This window comes from Centruroides vittatus, unplaced genomic scaffold (genome assembly GCF_030686945.1).
Source record: "Centruroides vittatus isolate TY-2023 unplaced genomic scaffold, ASM3068694v2 contig_717, whole genome shotgun sequence".
In the NCBI taxonomy this organism is placed as follows: Eukaryota; Metazoa; Arthropoda; class Arachnida; order Scorpiones; family Buthidae; genus Centruroides; species Centruroides vittatus.
Genome location: NW_027122456.1, coordinates 4,002,867 through 4,023,779, shown reverse-complemented (window position 1 = coordinate 4,023,779; position 20,913 = coordinate 4,002,867). Strand labels below are relative to the sequence as shown.

Genomic DNA, 20,913 nt, shown 5'->3' with positions numbered 1-20,913 from the left:
ATTTTCACACATTTTTCATTGATTGTGCATCCAAACCTGCTGCAGTGATTTGTTCATGGTGATTGGTCATATTTAAGTCTAATCTATGTAAATTCAAAGAACACTTTGCAATTGTTAATAAAAACAAAACCATAAACTTAAATAATGGCATGGAGATTGGCAATGTATGGGAGGGGTTAAAGAGCAAGCAAACAGAAAGAAATACAGTTAGAAATGCCTTAGGGGATACAACATCAACACTGTGTAGTTGTATGTCTAAACATAAAACAGGTTAGTTCACTATTGTGTAAATATTTGGGTTGGGGAAAAAGAAATCCATTATTTTTACGTTTATTTCAAGACTTTATTTAACGAGGTTCGGATTGTCCGATTTAGGTCAAATATGCACTGTTTTGTTTTATAATTTGTTGCCATTTTAAAGGTAACTTTATAATGCCTCTCTCATAGAGGCCCTGGTCCCTATTGGCAAAAAACTGAACTAAGCGATTTTCACAATCTTCTCTTGATGCCAATTTTTTATCACTAAGGAAGTTTTGCAATGATAAAAAAAATGGTAATTGCTTGGTGCCAGGTCTGGACTATAAGGTAGATGCATCAAAACTTCCCAACCAAGCTCCCGGAGTTTCTGGCGAGTCACTATAGACATGTGTGGCCTGGCGTTGTCCTGATGAAAAACAACTCCTTTCCTGTTGGCCAATTCTGGCCGCTTCTGGTCAATCACTAGCTTCCAATGGTTTAATTGTTGACAGTAGAGGTCCGAATTTAATGTTTGACCATATGGAAGCAGCTCATAGTAGATGATTCTTTTACAGTCCCACCAAATGCACAGCAAAACCTTCCTGGCCATTATTCCTGGTTTGGTCACCGTTTGAGCCGCTTCACTGTGCTTTGACCACACTTGTTTTTGCACAATATTGTCATATGTGACCCATTTCTCATCCCCAGTCACCATCCATTTAAGAAATGGGTTGATTTCGTTCCATTTGGCCAAGGCTTTGCAGATGGAAATTCGATCCTTCATGTTTTTTGCATCAATTCGTGTGGCACCCAAACATCAAGCTTCTCTTTGAATCCAGCTTTAAGCAGATAGTTTAAAACTGTTTTGTGGTCAGTCTTTAGCTCCTGGGCGATGCTACGACTGCTAACATGCTGGCCCATTTCAATCATTTCCATGATTTTATTGTCATTTTTGGTGACGGGCCTACCTATGCAAGGTGCATCTTTAACATCGAAATTACCAGAATGGAATCGACGAAACCAAAATTGTGCATAATTGGCTGTGACAGTATCGGGACCATAAACATCATTCACAATTTCAGCCGCCTGGCTTGCATTTTCGCCTTTATCAAAGCAAAATTGTAAAACATACCAAATTTTCTCTTTGGTAACTTCCATCTTTTATACCCTATAACTCACAACTAAATCAACCAATCAAAAAACTGTAACAGAATTTTTTTTAGTACGGAATGTCACTTTTCCAATGAGCACAAGTCTGAACTTGTTTGATCAATACTTTACGAGATATATATCACTACATCCATCTAGCAACAAAATAATGGATTTCTTTTTCCCCAACTTAATTATATCCAAATAATGGAAGTAATAACAGTTGTAATTTTACTGTAATAATCACTGTAATAATTGTATTTATACCAATTTGTAGAAATGTAACACCTGATGAGGAGTACAAGTTACACAGAAAAATCTTGCACCTGAAATGCATAGTGAATAAAGAATAATGAAGATAACACTGAGAAGTTTTTGTCTCTGATGAAATGCAGTCCAGACAAAAAAAAACATCGGTTAACTTATTCAGGTTTAACCTATAAACTCTCATTGATTATTTTATTATTATTTTTTTTTAAAGAAATATTTAAAGAATTGATTTCTAAAGCAATATAAATTTTATTATTTAAGTGAAAATGAATAAATTAAAATAGTTTAAAAAATTATTAATTAAACTGTATTATCACATTAAACTGTATTAAGAATACAAAAGATTTGTTCAGTATTTTGTTTTTGTATAGAAAGGGAACAGCTGTAGATTCTCTCTAAAAGAATATTGAACAATCTTTTGTATTCTACAATATTAAAAAAACTTTTACAATGATCAATTTATTGCAAATTAATTTTAAAAAGAATATCGTTATGGTAGATTGCTTTCTGTCACAAAGAGTTAAGTTAGATACTTTAGGAGCTGCATCTGATGAAAATTTTCCACTTTTTCATCAGCTGAATCATTCATATATCCTCATTTTCATTGTTTAGCTGTACATCTGGCCTTGGGTAATCAATATTTAATTGATCTTCTGTTTCAAGTTCTATCAATAATTTCTCAAGAATAATAGTTTCATGATGAGCCATTGTTATACATTGGACTGTATTAATAAGTATAATATAAGCATATCAATACATACAATGTGTAATAGCTGAATATAATGTACACTCTACTAAAGGTAAAAGTAAATATTTCATTAAGAAACAATTAAGTTTCAAAGAAATATCTGTATTTACTTCAATCTAAAAATTCCTTCCTTTATGACATTATATTTAATCTGTAATCAAATCTGTAAGAAAATCACAAATTTGACTTAAACATTTGGAATTAGTAATGTTTAAGTTTGAAAGAATTCTACTAGCCAGTATTTCAAATTACTGTATCATCATTGTTTTTTTATTGTGAGATTTGTTATTGAATGTGTGGACAAATTAATTTCATTTTTAACATGGAAATTAAATCTGCATAATAATAGTTATTTTTCAATAGCGTCTCAATAATATAATTTAAATCAAGATTTATTTCTACAAAATTTTAAAAAATAAAAGTTTTTAATGAAAATGTTGACAAATAGTTTTTAATTTATCACTAAAACTATAGAAACTTATGATATTAATATTTACTTTGTTCTTGCAGGCAGTTGTCATGGTGATAGAAGATATGGGAGAACGTGCCATGGATTTAATGTGCAAATTGTTAACTTTTTTGTCTTCAAGTATTATCATTACTCCAGATCAAATGAAAAATGTAAGTTACATTTAATCTTTTTTAATATAATTGACTTTGGAATAAAGTTATAATTAATGAATATATTTCATTCAATTCTTTTAATTTATAATTGCAAATTAACTTAATTAAAGTTTAAATGGTCATAATATTTCAGTCATAGTATTTCATTGGCCATCTTAAGGTCTTAAAATATTAATTTTATGTTTAAATTGTAATAAATATATTTATGTTATAGGAACATAAAAACATAAATACTAGCTTTTACATCAACAGATGAAGAACACATATGACGACTGATATATTATGTTGTGCTTGGGCCATAAAAAAGCCAAAATATAACACACTAAATGAAGAAAAATATTTTTTTGAAAATAGGTAATAGTGTGGCCTTGATTGGGAATACACACTATTGGGAATACATAATACATACTCCCCACAGACAAATTTCTTAAATATTTCAATTATTAAAAAATGTTATTCTATTATGGCAAACAAATAGTCAAGTGATTATGATAGTATTCTATCATAGTCACTTGACTAAATACATTAGCTGTATCAATTAGCATTTAAATATTTTTTTACATTAATTTATTTGTTTTTATAGATATTAAGTCATTTCACCATTTAATTTTAGTTTTTTTTATTTGGGTAATAAAAATTGGGCCCACCAGTGGCCGAGCAGTTCTGTCTCTAAACACTGGGAGTTCGGTCGCGGGTTCACACGCACTCGGATGGGCTGGCCATGTGGAGTTTTCTGGGTTTTCTCCACGTTTGTAACACCTGAATAGGGGCCAGTTTCCCTTATAAGACCTCCCGGAAGGCATTTCCCCTTGCGTAACATCGCGCCCCAGAGAAGGCAATGAGAAACCACTCTGGATGTAACTTTCCCTAGGATACACCTTGGCGCATTACTAACTATTTACTAACCTACTCCAGGTGTTTGCCGACGTCAGGAATCTGATATGGCATACAAAGAAGAAGAATAAAAATTGAAAGTAGAAAGGTACATATTGTGAAACACTGTCTATAGTTTTTAGGTCATAGCCCAGAATTCTCCAATCTTCTCTTTTGTTATGAGGGATTCAGTGAAAGTCCAATATTATGTAGACAATATGATAAATCTAATTGTTTATGTTTGCCAACAACTGGAGTAATGCACAATTTGAGCAAAATGATGCCCATGCTCATACTGGCAATTTCACAAGGCAGGCTTTTCAGTGTGTTATCCTTACATGGCTTGCCCAGATTTGTCTCCTGTTGATCACATATGGAATGATAGGAAGTGATTTCGGTTGTCTTCTAAACCAAATACTTAATTCCCAATTGCAAGCTCAGCTGAGAAGACTTGGATTAACATCTTTATGGTACAGTGCATGAGATAATCATGGCTTGCATTAAAATGCAGATTATACTCAATTTTAATGAGCTAGTGTTGTACAGAATTCACCATGTACTGTACATTAAAATGGTTTTTTGAGGTAAACAAAATTTTTTTCAAACTTACTAGTGTTTCCTATAAATTAACAATACTGATTTATTGTACATTAACTTGTATTGATTTGTAAATGCTGTAGAGCATCTATTATCCAAATCAATTGGGGACTGGGGTTGTTTAGAAAATTGATTTTTCAGATAACTGATTATGTACGAAAAAATATATTAACCTATCCCATGTTGAAATTTGTTCTAATCCTGGCACGTCCTTAAGTACCCTCTCATGGTCGTGCCAGTGCTGCCAGCTAAAACACACACACCAACAAAAATAATATTGGAGTAGTCCAAGACATAGCCAAAGATTGCAGTGCCACAGCACTACCAGAAATTTGCTGACCGGAAAGCTTTCGGTTAATCGATGCTTCACTGTAGATATAGAACTAATCACAATAATATATTAGTTGTGATTAGATCTATTTTAAATACAGTTAATAATAATTTTATCTGTAGAATGAATAAATAATATGTAATAAAATATTAGATTGACACATTAACTGCCCTGGCCCATCCAGCCATTTACTATGCTCTGAGGGACTGGACCTAGGATTGAAATTCAGACAATTTGAAAAACTCCATGAATTTTTGGGGGATATTTTCAGATATATTTGGTCTTGTCCCTCACCAAAAAATGCTTTGTGTCTTTTTTAGCGAGCAGAAAGTATAAAAAAAAAAATAATAATAATAATAATATATATATCATTGAAATAAGAAAATAGAATTTCCATTCTTTTTTAATAAGTTATTATTTGTTTTAAAAATATTTTGTAGAATCAGATTTTTCTCTGTATTAAATGCTTTTTCTATTTTATCATATTACTTAATTTCTAACAATAGGGTTTTGAACGGGTCTATAATGAGATGGCTGACATCTGCATTGATGTTCCACCAGCATATGTAATACTTGAAAAGTTTGTAAATAAGTGCCATAACTGTGGTTTTCTACCTCAGGAACTTGTCAAGAATATACCATCAAGGTTAGTTAAATAATCTTTTAAATATAATCTTAGTACTACAAGTATACAAATCTTAGTATGATCTTTAAAGATGTTATTTTGAAGCTAAATTGTTAAGAAAAGTACTATTTAAGATATTGTTAAATCATTACAAGAAAATTAAGGAACCCATAATTATATGCAGTTTTTTCCCCACATGATCATAAAATTTCATATGAGATACCTGTGTTTTACTTTTTTCCCTTGCAGATTTTAAATATCTGTATATGCATCCTACTCAATTACCTACTCAATCACCTACTCAAACCCACTGTACTGGGTGAAATGGTAATGGTTGTTTAATGTGTCACTACTGTATGACAAATGTCATTTGCAGAATATTTAAAACTTGCTGATATTCACTCATTGATTATATGTATTTATAAACTGAAATAATAATAGTTACCAATGTATTTATCAGAATATGTGAGTAACCTTAGTACTTTATGAAGCTGAAAAATTGTGTTAAATGTTATCTTCTAGTATTAATTTACTAGACTATTAATTAAAACATTGTTTTCAGCTTCTTCAAAAGCTTTGATAGTAGCAATATTTTTTATTACTATACTTGTTCAATTTCTAAAATGAGCTTGTAAATGTAACATATTTTATACTTTTCTAACTTGTATGTCTGATGTTTGAGGCAGCATTAAAAATAATCATCAATCATCATGCTACAGCTATATGATAGCCAAAATCATTGTCATTGGTACATAATCCATCTATGCTGTACTCAAAGTTCACTCTAACTGATGTAATCATTAATTTAAAAGGCCTTTATGATGATACAATATTAAAATGAATTAGTTGTATTATATTTGCTGAAAAACACTAATATAAATGCCACGACAGATCTATTTTTGTGTGTTGTTACATTTATCAAATCAACTTTACAGTGTGACATAAATTTTTAAATACCATATTCCTTTGGATTATCTAATTAAATTTCAAAATCTTTTAAATCTTTTCCAAGCACAATTATTTCATAGGATTTAAAATTTAAAATACTTTTAAATTAAATAATATATTCATGAAAGCAGATTTAAAGTTAATAAAATTTGTTTCAGGGGACGGAAGCGATTTATTTCGGAGGGCGACGGGGGCCGCATCAAAGAAGAGTTTTACTGATTGTCCCAAAGAGGGCCTCGTGCCGCATTTAAAGATCATCCGTTGCCTCCAGTTTATACCTCTTGTTCTCGCGTTTTTTCATTTTTTTTGTTTTGTTTAAGCCAATTTTTTCCCCACTTGTAAAGTGTGATCACTCGATTATCTTCATAGACTGGAAGTCTGTGATTTTGTTTTCTGGTTTGTTATTATAATTTTTAATTTCCAAAGATTGTTGCACCTGACATGTTAAAGTTTTTAATTTTTGGGCTAAGTTGACCTTTTTTGTATATTTTTTTTGTTAAGTTGGTGGAATCCTGCCATTATCGACACAGTGATGCACCGTACAAAGATATAACTAAACCGATTAGACGGTGGCTGTCAATATGGATAATATACAATCCACTGATATTTCAGCTTGTGGATTTAAATTGGTGTAGGGGAATTTCGAAATAAGATTTTATTATTGGCATTTTTGTCCACTTTAAGATGTATAAAGTTGCCAAGATGTTTTTGCAATCTTCAATGAGGAACTTATAAAGTCATTTTGACAGGAATTTTGTTTAAAGGCAATGAAAGTGAAATAAAACTTGTGAAAAAAGTGTGTGTGTATTGATTCAAATTATTCTGTAATAACTTTGTTCAGATGAAATTTATCTCAGTATCTGTTCATATAAGATTAAAGAAACACTCAATTATCATAATTCTGTGCAGATCATCTGTATTTTAAGGTCTGCTTTTCCAGAAACCCTGCTTTCAAACTATCGTATGATTCATAAATTGACAGTAATTTTAGGCTTTAGAAAACCTCTATTTGAAAAGCATGTCATCTGCCATTGCAATTTTTCTCCAAAACCATTTATCTACGTATTAATCTACTCTCTAATCAAAAATGATAACTTTTATTCTGACACACTCCTTGTTTCCTACCTCATTAGTTGTTGTTGTCTGAACTTGCACCTTGAAAACTAAGTTTCAGAAAATTTTTCTTCTAGATAGATATTCCAGAGAACTATTTAGAAACTTCTGTATAGATGTGACTCACTCATCCTAAGTTTATTCCCTATAGCATACAGAAACTATACAATGTGGGTTTGAGAATTGATCATCATAAAGTAAATATTTTAAAACTATTTCATAGGTTTGAAATTAGCACATACTTTTGCCGTACAATAAAGTTTATACATTATTAATAGACAATGTACTTCCTACCATTATCATATATGAGACTGGTGCTAATATCTCCAGATAAAAGGAGACATAACTACTACATTTTTATTTTCATTGCAATGTTTGTTGTAATAACAAAAACTCCCTTTTGAGCATTTTTGCACATCTTCATGCCAATAAAACGTTGTTTAGACTCGCAAAATGATTGGGAGAATATTACATTGCTATGTAGAAAGAATGAGAGCATAATTACAGAATACTGTAACTTATCTGTAAGTTTTGGCTGAAGAAAAGCAAAAAACCACTGTTTGTTACTTATTGAATGTACCTTCTTTGAAATATCACTCAACTTCCTCCATTAATTTGATCAAACTTATTAAGGTATCATAAAAATTATTGCAATCATGGGAAAAATGATGTAACTACATTCAGAAGTTGCTGCATCATCATTGGCACAAGTTTGTGTATGTTGTATTTCACTTGGAGTGGTAGAGGGGTCAAGTTGCTACTAACTATTGGAGGTTTTACACAGATCCATAACTTAAGGATGAACACAATTGCTAATGATGAAAGCTAGAAAAAAGTCACCAATCCAGTCAATGAAGAACTTGTCGTGACATTGAGTACTGCATTGCAGTTTGAGGTGAACATATTCCATACTGAGGTTTCTGCCTGGGTATTGATAAGTAGTTTCCATCCACAATTTTCAATCAAATTTTACATCAAGTATTGAATCATTTATTTTTATTTGAAGATCAAGTGTTATGCAAGATTAAGATGATAAAACTTTCTTTTTATTCAACACTATTAATCATACTATAAAAAGAAAGTTTACAAATTACTTTTCTGGATATTTATGTATAATTAATCTTAAATATGCTTGAACTACTGAAAATTAAATACCAACTTAAGGTTAAAAGATTTTCTAATTCACAGTGGAATAAATAAGCAAATATAATTAACTTCAAAATCTTTGGAGCTTTTATCATCATTTTATGATGCAGCCATTCAAAAAAATTAATAATATTCAGTTTCCACACTTCAATAATTTTGTATTTTGTTTCTTAGAGAATTAAGTGCCATTAGTAACTGTCAAAATAAATGTTTAAAAATTTATAATATAATATATATATATTTTACTCATGTAAATCCACAAGATCATTGTATTTTAGAAAGGAAATATGGGGGAAGCATAAAAATTATTATAGTAATGCACTCTTAATTCTTTTTCATTAAAAAATGGTTTCATTTTTGAAAGTGAAAATATATAGGAAAGAAAAGACATTTTACAAAAGGAGATGATTTATTGAGAGAAAATATTTAGATTTACATTATTAACATTTTCAGGATAAAAGTTATACTGTATATATTATTTAATAACCTGTCATTGCTTATATTTGTTGCATTTGTATCAATATATCAGGATATTTTTATTTTAGAAGATATGTAAGATAGAATTTTTCTAAATTTTTACAACAAAATATGATTGTATAACCCAATTTTTATGGTCTTACATTTAAAGCAAACATTTGAAATTTAAAACAGTTTTTCAAGTGGAAAAATTCTTGAAAATAATTTAATCATACAAAAATTATAATTTAAAAAAATTCTCTTTAACATTAACACTTTTTTAAATGTTTAAATGAAACATTACAATGAAAAAATTTTGGGTATAAATAAAAATTCAATATACAGTTTTTTAATAGCTTCATTCTAACACACAATTTAATTTAATAAGAAAATTTAAACTCTCAGGTACAATTCTCTCCTCTCATAAATTTGCATCTTTGCAAAAATATTTTGGAAATCTTTACAAAATTAGTTAATACTCTTAGGAGATCAATTTACATTCGAACTAATTTAAAGTAAGACGACATTTCTGTCCTCTGCGTCGTCCAGAAACAGCACCGAAAACACGTCGTCAAAAAAGTGAGGATAGTATTGGCATGCACGGTTGCAATCTGGTGCCCAATTGATTTCCAACAAGACCGGATGCATTGACATTTTATCTATTTAAATACATTTTAATTTAAAAAAATTTTTAAAACAAAATTTCTATTTTGCATTTTTATTAATGACTTAATACAAGATATTTATCCTAATGATTATTTTAGCATTAACTACGAAATATACATGTATGTATACGAGGTAGTGAAAGAAAAATTTATAATTATTGTATACTTTATCTGTTTTGAAACCGTGTTTTACTGTGTATTGAGTATTGAACACAAGACTGAGTTATTTATTAAACACTTGGCTTTTTCCACCTTTATAACTCAGTCTTGTGTTCAATACTCAATTATTGTGTACTGTATATCAGAGGAAATTTAAATACAAAAAATAAAAAAGGATCAATAAATTCTCTCTCGATAATATATATAAAATCAAAAAGAAAAGGATAAAAAATGAAGTTAAAGATGCTCGTCATTCAAATTGCACTTGTTAAAACTGTATAGCTGTAATAATTACCTTAGTGTAATGAAAGTATGTCTCAATCATTTACAAAGTTCACATATGAACATTTTTCTCAAATTTTCAGACACAAATTATTAACCCACTAATAAAATGAGCATTATTATTGGAAAAAAATACTAGTGCTATTTATATGATGTCATTTAACTATCAAAACAGATCCAAATTTTTCTTTTGCAATATTTCTGGTAATTTATCTAATATATTAATATACTTGTATATAAAAATTGCATCTTTTTCTGAAGCATTTTATGTTATATGCATGTATGAGGAGAATCAAACTGTTTAAAAACAGGAAATATTACCATTTCGGTTCCATTCAAGCATCAGATCTACAGCATACATGGCTCTCGACTGAGGACTTTCTGCTAAACCCAGAGGAGGGGTTCTGGAAGTAGCTGACTCAAACACTTCTTTTAGAGCAGCAAATATTTCCCCCTGATATAACATATTAAATATATTTGTATTTTAACCAACATTACTGTTTTAATTTAAACGTGCACTATTGTCAGATTTAATGAATTTGAATTTTAATATTAATTCTTTAAGTTATTTTTTATGTACAGTTTATTCAAGTATTTACTTTTAACACCATTATTTAATGGTGTTAAAAGTTAAAATTCAAAACTGTTTCACGAATTATATTTTCATAAGTAAAAAATTTAGAAAAGGCGCACATTTTTACAACTAATCAGAAGCATACAAACGGTCATAATAAGAGAATAATCTTAGCTACTTACTTCTATTTTTGACCATTTGAATTGAGAATAATACAACTCAAATTTCTCAATGAATTTGTCACAATACATCTGGTTGAAAAAAATTTTATCCAATAAACAATTTTCATTTCAGCTTCTTTAATTTTTCCATATAATATAATACTTTTATTTATACTTACTTGTTGGAGTACAGTTGGCCTATAGTTCATTACCGTAAAATGTTTTTCATAATCATCAAAATTATCTAGAGAGTATAGTCTATATTGAATTACAAAGTTTGCCAAATTAATTATCTCTTAATGTATATAAGGGACATAAACAAAAATTTTCTTACTTGTTTGCAAATCTTAACCAGAAATGCTTATAAGCATACAGTCTTAGAGGATGGGCACTTCGCAGTAAAATGATATATCTAATATCAAACTTGACTAAGCCTACGTTATCCAAGGGAAACAGAACTGGATCTGATATGTATTTACAAGCTATCTGAAGGAAAAGAAAATTTTATAATAATAAAACAAAATCAAAAATTTCATTAATGGATTAATATAGAAATTAATATGGAAATTGATATGGATTTTCTGTCAGATATCATCATTCTTTCAGTATGTTCAATGTCTGCTTAGACTATAAATTAGTCAAGTAAATTCATTCTAATTAAAATTTATGATATAAAATAAATTAAAAATAAATAAATAAAATTTATGATACATCATGAATTTTATATGACTAATCTGTCCTAAAATAATTCATGCATATTGTTAAAAATATATCATCTTACAATTCATTTTAGAATTACAAAAAAATCAACAATGCTTATTTTGTAAATTTTGTTTTCTTAACAATTATATATTGTAACATATATATGTAAATAAAATTCTTCTAATTTAATGTACAAAAATTTTGAATTTATAATTATTTTATCCTTTTTTGTAAATTTTTCATTCTTTGAGGATTAAACTGTTTTTCATAAATTACATTGTATAATTTGATGTTAATTAAATATATTGTAAATATTTGTTTTTTGTCTGGATTAATGCTTTTCGATGTAACCCAGTGGCTAATTGTACAGACTTATCGCACTTTGTAGTTAAGTGATAAAATATATACATATACATGTTACCGGCCAAACTAGTTTGTCCTAGGCCGAACTGATTTAGAATTATTATTCAAGTATATTAATGGTTAAAATAAAATTAAAAGGCAATCAATTAGATGAACAATATTTATTCAAACGTAGTCTACTTAATTATAAAAAACTGGGATAATGTTACCCTAGGTATCGAAGGTGGCAGCTCGTCTCCGAATCCAGCAATCAGAAGACAGGGAACAGTGGGGACGCACGTTCTAACATAACCTATTCTAATTACCATAATTATTAGAATAGGTTAGGTTAGGACGTGCATCGCCACTGTTCCGTCTTCTGATTGCTGGAATCGGAGACGAGCCGCCATCTTTGATACCTAGGATAACATTAACTGAAAACGGTATTGATTAGAAGTGACATAACACTTGTACAAAACTATAAAATAAAAATAAGCTAATCAGTACTTATAAGTTTGTATTTTTTTTTTTTTTTTGTTTTTGTTAAGCTATGCACTTTTAAAGGTAATTAACTTTGAATTTTTGAAAATATTTTCAAAACGAAATAATAAAAATAACTTTTAGAGTCAAACTAAAATTAAAAATGAACTTATTTTATCTTTTATTTATTTTTACAGGGTGTACTGTGTGGCATTTCCAATTACACAAAATCTTTTTTTTTTACACTGGCACCTATTTATAGTACATAAATCAGTTTGGCCGGTAATATATATATATACATATATAATATTGGAAATGCATTTCAGACTTATAGTCCATCATTCCAAATGGCAAGTGTGATTTCTAAATGAGCAATTATTTTTTGTGATACTCTCAATTTTAGTAGTGCCTTATCCCTGTACATCATACTTTTCCTGTTAGCAATGGAGTCATGCCTACAATCTAGCTAACTCCATTCAGGAAATTTTTGAACTGAAATAATGTGATTTCCAGTACAAACTGGAAGTTCATATATAGTTAATCAAGGCTTCCTGCCCCTAAACTTTCCATTTCAGGTCTGTATTTTCATCTATCTAACTCCATTCTCAAGATTACTGATGGATAGACAAACAGAAGAAATTTATAGGTTACAATTTGAAAATTTCAGTCCAATTATTAATATTAAAGAATTCTTTTTCATTTATACCAATTTGAAACTGTCTTCTACATTTTTATTTCGTAAGCATGATACAGTGCAGTTAAACGAACACTAGGCATCATTTCATTTGTTTATTTGCTCTTCTTAGTTCTCTGCCTATGAAACAAAAATATTCTTTCAGTTACAATAATATTTTAAAATATATTTCCTAGACATTTAAACAATACCTACATGTATATTTTCTGGAATACACATGTAACTTGATAATTTTACTCTCACCAGAATCATTAAACAAAATCATACATTTACCTACTTAATATTTTTATATATATAATTCCATATTTACATAGGATGGTAAGAAGTTTAATAATTTATATCTAACATTTTTTAACTTTATATTTTGTAACTTGATCTCTGACTCTCTTTCATCACTTAACCTACAAGGTATGAGTGATAAATCTGTACAATTAGCCAGCATTTAGTTAAATAAGTTATGGCTGGATCTACAAATTAATTTCAGTAATAAAGATTAAAGTGAAAATGAAATTATTTGATTTTTTCATCTATATTTATTATATACTATCATTGATAAGTATTATAATAAGCTTAATTAACATCAAACACAAATCAAAATAATATTATTCATGTAATATTGTTTTTTTATAAATGCCAATAAACGATATGGTTTTATCATTTAAGATAAACTTAGAGTTTGAAATGTTTTTAAGATGTAATTAATAGATATTTAGATCCAAAAATAAAATTTATAGTACCTTAGGACCAGTAGATGGTAGTCGTAGAATATAATTTAAATTATCTGTAATGTGCATGTCCAAACCTCTTGCTAAATTCCAAGGCTTGCAAATCCAATAGTTATCTAAACCACTGAGAAAATTTGTTTAGATGACGACATTAAATTTAGTTTGTGGATAGAAAAATATAAATACCGTTTTGCTCTTTGTTGATAATAAGACACAAATTTTGGAAGTTCTGTCTTCAAATTATATGTTGTTGCAAGCCACCGAGGAGATGATTCGAGAGTTTCCGCATTTATAACATTGTCGGCGGCTCTCTGACATACTGATGCAAATAAATCCTTTACTGTTAGAATGTGTTCAAAAGGAAATTGATTCACAAATTTATGAGGATGCATTTGGCTAAGCTGTCTATAATTTACATAAAATATTTTATATTTTTACTTTTAATATATTAAGTTTTTTCATATTATGAAACTTACCTATACTCTTTAAAATGATAATCATACCAGAGTATATCAGCCTCTTCTTCATTAGAAGTTATTTCGAATCGTGGATGATTCAAATTATCAGTGATTACTTTGTAACTACTAAATACTTTTAACTTTTTATCATTAGGAATAGGAGGAAATGCTACTTCCAAATCTGGTAGTGATTCTTGTACTCTTCCACTCTTAAAAAATAAGTATTTTCATATTAAAAATAATACACAACTCAATGATTACTTAAATTAAGATTCATTAAATATGGTAAATCATAATGTTGATAAATAAAATAAATTTGAATTTCACAAGCATATTTATAACCAATAGATGCATAAGATTAGTCCAATTACAGAATAAACAAAGGATAATAGAATTTATAAAGTTTAAATTTTACTCAAATCATATATTTGCTTGCAACGTGTTTTCTAAAAAATTAAAACTTCATTATTGTCTCTAAATAACTAAAATTTTAGAATTATGAACAGAAAATTTCAGTAGAAATCATATTTTACATTGATACCTATCTATATAAATTGCTATTAAATGTACTCATATTATAATAAATATTATAAATAAGATTTGCATCCAACTGATTACAATAATTTGGAAGTTGTCAATCATTTTTTTTCTTTGGTTGATTAATTCTATAATTTCTTCATTCATCCATTACTATTTTTTTAACTTGTTTTACTTTGCTTAATCTGTTATAATTATAATCATCTGCTTAAAGTTTGACATCATCCTCTTCATATCATTCTCAGTCCATCAGTACCTCCTCAATATTTGTGTATAAATATATTTTCTTACAAAAAATTTCAAGATACATACAAAATACAGTATATATACCCAGTGTTCTTTAAATTTAGCCAAATATTATTACAAATATATACCTTGACAGTAGTAAAACTAATGTAATTTGCATTATTATAGCACAGATAATTATTCAAATAATATATTTTAAAAATTAAAATAAAAATAATGTAAAAAAGTTTTATGCTTACAGTAAAATAATCTACATTGGGCTCTGTTGGACAACAATCAATATCAGTCATGTCTGTAAAAATCCAAGGAATCTTCAAAGCTGTCTGAGTTAGTTCGTCACATGGTGGACCTTCAATATAATTTCTGGTAACTTCATCTATATTGCACACAATATATAAATAATCATCCAATTTGATAAAATAATAATTAGAAAGGATTGTAAAGAAATTTAATTACTATTTGATAGACCACATACAAACGTTAAGATTATAAAATTTCCTACATATAAACTATTTTCCAATTAAGCTTAAAATTTATTTTAAAATACTTTGAGTAGGTTTAATTCAATATTACTTAATTTTTTTCTTTCGTTTTTATTACTTTAGTAAAATTTCATATTTATTATCAAAATTTAAAATTTGAAGTTTTTCATTTCAACCAAAGGACAATTTCTATTGCAAGAAAAAAGATTTTAGAAAATTTATTTTTAATTTAAAAAATAAAAACAGATAAAACAATTAATAGATCTCGAAATATTCTCAATTTATGTTGTCCAGTGCATCTGTCATTAATTGAAACAGTTGCAAAATCATCAACTACAAAATTCTTCAAAATCTTTTTTATGTTTGTTTTGATTTCTTTGATACTGGTAATCTGGGACTAGACAGTAACAAGAGAGAGACAAAATATCTTATGTACTTTTCCAGCAACTTAAACTTTAATATAACTAATGTTTTCAGCTTGATTAATAAGCCTTTATCAGGGTTTTGAACAGAGATATCATCAGAGATTAGTTATATCTCTGAAGCCAAAAACGTTAGTTATGTTAAAGTTGCTGAAAAAGTACAAAAGATATTTTGTCTCCCCCACTTTGATTTATTCCAAATCTGCAATATTCTACTTATCGAGTAACTTTTTAATTTTCAAAAATGCAAAAATTACAGCATGATGTTTAAAAAAGGGTATGTTATGACTAATTTACCTATATCAAAAATTCAATCAGAAACGATGAACAATGTGCCAGATCATTGTCATGATATAAAATTTACAAATTTCTCCAAAAAGTCTGATCGTTTTAACTACAGTACTTTCAAATGAAGTTTCTGAATGACCATGTGTCTGGCACAAATATTTCTTGTATATCAAAAATAGAGAATACTATCAGATAGTTGTCATTCAAAAGAAAAGTGACAACTCAAAAAACATAATTTTTCAGGAGAAGCAATTTAAGTTTGGTGTTATTATACTCAATCAACATTATACATACATGTCATTTAAGCCACCTCCTGGTTATTTCTGTAATAATTAACTGACACTTTTCCAGCTAAAAATTTAGCTATTTTCAACTCATTCTATTCAAAAATACAAAAAACTGAAACTTGTCATTTTTCTTCTGGATGAAAAATATATGCTATTGGATTTTCTAAAATATTAAACTTAGGGTTGTTAATAGCAATTTCATCTGTTGTTGTTTACTAAGTTTTGATTATTCCACAATTTACAGGCTTTCAAAAATTTTTCAATATCATCCTACAAATTACAAAATAAATGTTCCAAATATAATTGAAATATAGTTATTGTTAACATTAGTATTAAAAGTGAAGCTTTTGTAGTTTTGTATTAAAGTAATATTGTCCAGAGTATGGTAACCATTGTTGTTAACAGCAAGAGTGGCTGATGCAGAAGTATTTATCCTGAAAAATTAGATGTGATTAATATTCTCTGAATAAATATATAAGGTGGTAACAAAAGTCTGTCTCCAGCCAATTATTTCAAAACACTAACACCACTGTAGACCTTTTGCTGATATATACTGTGTCAGGCACGTGCTAAATGATGGCATGAATTTCTGCACCTTCAGCCCTTTCATCTGAGAGGGCTATTGTAATTCAGTTTATAATGAAAATAGGGCAGCATTGTCAATTACAAAGTTGTAGCATATGAAAAAATATGTATTACCACCATTCAGTGCATAATATGGAGTCCTGGAATAACAGGTAAGTGCTTCACTGCACAACACACAAGGAATAGCACTTACCTGTCATTCCAGATCTATTTGCTTTTATTAGCATTTTATCTAGAAATTCTTCAGAACTGAATTGGTCATTTCTTTAAAGTTCAGAATGATTTTAACTTATTTCAATAAAGTCAACCTGAAAAATAATTTTGGATTCTATGCTTTATTTCATTCTCATTTCTACTAAAGTTAAAATTGCTAGATTCTAAAGGGGTTTTATTACAATTATGTAAAAAATTACATATAAATAAGATTGTTTTCATATGAATTCAATTTGTATTTCCAAACTACTTCTTTAAATTATCTTTGTTATTTTTCTAGAATATTTCAATCCTTTGTTTTAAATGTTCTTTCATAATTTGTTTGATAGTATTTTTTACTCTGTATGTTATTGATATTATTTTCTATGGTAGTTCTGTTTATAATCTGAAAGCTTTTCAATATTATTTCTGCAGATTCTTTAAGTTAGGTTCTTTGTTCAATTGTGACCATTTGTTTACATATCATCATCTCAATTTCTTCATGTTGGAATTTGGGAAAGTGATATTTTAAAAAGTAAGATTGAAGAAAATAATTTTTATCTAATACTTCTTATATAATGTCAACCAACCTTGAGCTCATATTTTTCTTTGGATATTCTCTGTTGATTTTTGAAGTTTATTCTACAGTATTTTTTATTAATTCTGTTCACTTTTCTATTACCATACTATACAGCATACTTTACATGTGTTTTATTAATATTAGAAAAAAGAGAATTTGCCTTGAAATGATTTAAATGTTGGATTTAATGAAATGAATTTTAAGAGATTAACAAATGTATGAGCACTTTACCTTTTAATTATATTAAAATTAACTGAATTATAAGTATTTGTATGTTCCTCTCCAATGTAAACTTTATAATATATTTTATTTTGAATATTCTCTTATATAAATAATAATCTATTTGTATTTAAAATTTTCTATCAATTTTAGAAACTTACCTCCATAATTAAGCATTTTAATAGGAAACATGATTGAAAATATTATTCCTGTAAACAAATAATAAAATGGAACTACACGAAATGAAGGATCATCACAATGTTGTATTCTTGATCCAAATTCATCCATTATATACCAAATTGGAGAAACATCATCACCTTCCTAAAAATAAAAAAAATAATAATGGTAATAAATAAATAAAACATAATAAATAATATAAACATTAATAATAAGGAGTAAACATACCAAAATCAAGACATTGAAAATTTCCCACAAATAAAAAACCAACAAGAGATGCAAAATTAAACTTATTTATTATAAAATTGCACATCATTATTGTAATTACAAAATGGTTCACAATCTCTAAGTGATACTGTACCCTGCTGAACAGACTATGATGAACAATAGTCATAAGGTTATTCACAAGCTCTTTGGTTACATTTTTTGATGCACTTCACTTTTGTTCCAAAATTCCTATCAACTAACCAATACTGTTGGATTGGTTGAAGTTCTGGCATGTTTGGCAGATTCTTTTGGAACACATCAGTAGAATAGTGACAAGCTGAAATGTCTGACCAGAACAGTTGCTAATTTAAAAAAGGCAAACAATGTTTTTAAGCCATTTTTTTAATGTAAATATTCACATTCATTGTCCCAGTAGAAACAAACAGTCTGCTCTTCAAACAGCAACTAATGGCCTGCCACCCATAAAATTTGTTAGGGAAATTAGCCTCTTCTTTACCTCACAGTGCTCTGGAGTGTCTTAACTAGAAGGTGTAATCCTGACCAACAGTTTTTAAAGCTGACAAAACAATACATTTCAATATCAGCACTTGGTCAACAAACTGTCATATAGCTTGTGTGATCTGTATTTCATTATTAAATTCTGCTTTAGAATGATCTGTGCTTTGTAACCCTCCAGTCCAGCTCAATATTATTTTTTGAACAGCTTTGGGACATTTTCACTTTTTTGCTGCATCTCATGAAAAAAGGTTGGAATTTTCTTCACACAATTATCAGATCTTCTTTTTGTCAGGATTAAAAATTTCCTGCTTATTATCACCACTGAACATCCTTTCAAAGACAAGATATTCTCTGAATTTTTTCAAGACTTGTTTTTAAACATAGTATTTAGAAATTTTATAACCTGTGCATGTTTTCTTACACTGACAAGTTGAGAGCCAGATATGTTGACGTTTCCAATTCAAATGAAACTTGGTGAGCATGTATCCCTAAATACAAACAGCTCCTTGTCCAAATAATATGACCCACTTCTCAACTATCTCTGAAAGCTCAGTTCTTAGTTTATAAGTCTCTGAAAGTTTTGCTTCTTGTAATGACAATAGCTAAGTGGGTAAGATGTTAGATACTGGAGCTACATTATGTAGGTTCAGACCATCACAATTTCAGTTTTTTCTTTTTTGCATGTGTAACAAAATTATATTATTATTTTACCATATCATTAGTATTATTGTTACTATTATTATTTCCTCATGTTTAAAGCTTATCACAGATTAAAAGAGAGATTAAAAGAACAGGAAATCATTTCCTATTTAGCAAAAATGAAGTCTCTATAGATTTAACTCTTTTATGTTAAATAAAATTTTTACTTCTTCATATTATTTTCAGATATGGTGATATTGTTATATTTGAAGTGTAACAAATGTGAACACAAGAGAAAATTGTCCACAACATTAACATTTAAAACCAATGCTGTGACTATGATACCCTATTTTCACATTAGACTTGTCTTTTTTGTCCATCCGCAGTAACATCCGAAGCTTATTTGTTTGTGATGACAGTATGTAAACAAGTGAAAATATCTGAAAATATGAAGAAAAAAAATTTTATTTAATGACACAAAAGAATTAACCACTCAACTATTGCCATTACAAGAAGCAAAACTTCCAAAGACTTATAAGCTAAACACTCAATTTTCAGAGACACTTGAGAAGTGGGTCATATTATTTGGACAAGGAGCTGTTTGTGTTTAGCACTACATGCTCACCAAGTTTCATTCAAATCAGAGACTGTCTAGTCCTCTCCTTGTAAGACATGGATTTTCACTATATGTGTGCAAAATCAGTTTGCAATGTTCCAATTCTGATGCTAACATCTTGACAGTTAGTGAATTAAACAAAACACTATTGTGATTTTTTATTTAATACATTTCCCAAGTACCTTTTGCTAAAAAAAACTATTTAGCTCTAATGGTTGAATTTAAATCTTTATGAATTTATCTTGGTATCCTGATTTTGGCATGTTCATCCTTTATTTTTTAGTTTTTCTCAAATACTTTTAACATTCAATAAAGAATGAATATAAAAGAATAATGAAAATATTGTTTAAAATTAATTTATACTAAAGGATGTCGTCTACATACCTTCTATAGAGTAAGATGTTCGGGAGAAACAGTGGAAGTATTTTTAGTGTTTATGAAACCGTGCCGGTGCTTATTCTGCAACTTGAACACAAACTATATGGTGTATTTTCTCGGACACATGGCAAATTTCATCACTAAGTTTTCTTCAGTTGATACGTGTATTAAGTTTTGTAC

General features: G+C 28.4%; 2 protein-coding genes across 2 annotated transcripts in view; one reads left to right on the top strand and one right to left on the bottom strand.

The window, feature by feature from the left end:
- LOC136980705 (programmed cell death protein 4-like) overlaps positions 1-7,046 on the top strand; it is a 51,074-nt gene extending 44,028 nt beyond the window's left edge. The window contains exons 8-10 of the mRNA XM_067276894.1: positions 2,915-3,025; positions 5,336-5,475; positions 6,561-7,046. Coding sequence (XP_067132995.1) covers positions 2,915-3,025; positions 5,336-5,475; positions 6,561-6,621 — 312 coding nt within the window. The 3' untranslated portion in view covers positions 6,622-7,046. The remainder of the gene's footprint in view (positions 1-2,914; positions 3,026-5,335; positions 5,476-6,560) is intronic.
- A 2,391-nt stretch (positions 7,047-9,437) lies between these two features.
- Positions 9,438-20,913, bottom strand: part of TTLL12 (Tubulin tyrosine ligase-like 12) — a 28,671-nt gene continuing 17,195 nt past the window's right edge. Inside the window, exons 7-16 of the mRNA XM_067276776.1 lie at positions 18,359-18,518; positions 15,382-15,518; positions 14,378-14,568; positions 14,088-14,306; positions 13,914-14,025; positions 11,293-11,444; positions 11,138-11,216; positions 10,980-11,048; positions 10,545-10,677; positions 9,438-9,776 (exon numbers count right to left, since the gene is read on the bottom strand). Coding sequence (XP_067132877.1) covers positions 9,628-9,776; positions 10,545-10,677; positions 10,980-11,048; positions 11,138-11,216; positions 11,293-11,444; positions 13,914-14,025; positions 14,088-14,306; positions 14,378-14,568; positions 15,382-15,518; positions 18,359-18,518 — 1,401 coding nt within the window. The 3' untranslated portion in view covers positions 9,438-9,627. The remainder of the gene's footprint in view (positions 9,777-10,544; positions 10,678-10,979; positions 11,049-11,137; positions 11,217-11,292; positions 11,445-13,913; positions 14,026-14,087; positions 14,307-14,377; positions 14,569-15,381; positions 15,519-18,358; positions 18,519-20,913) is intronic.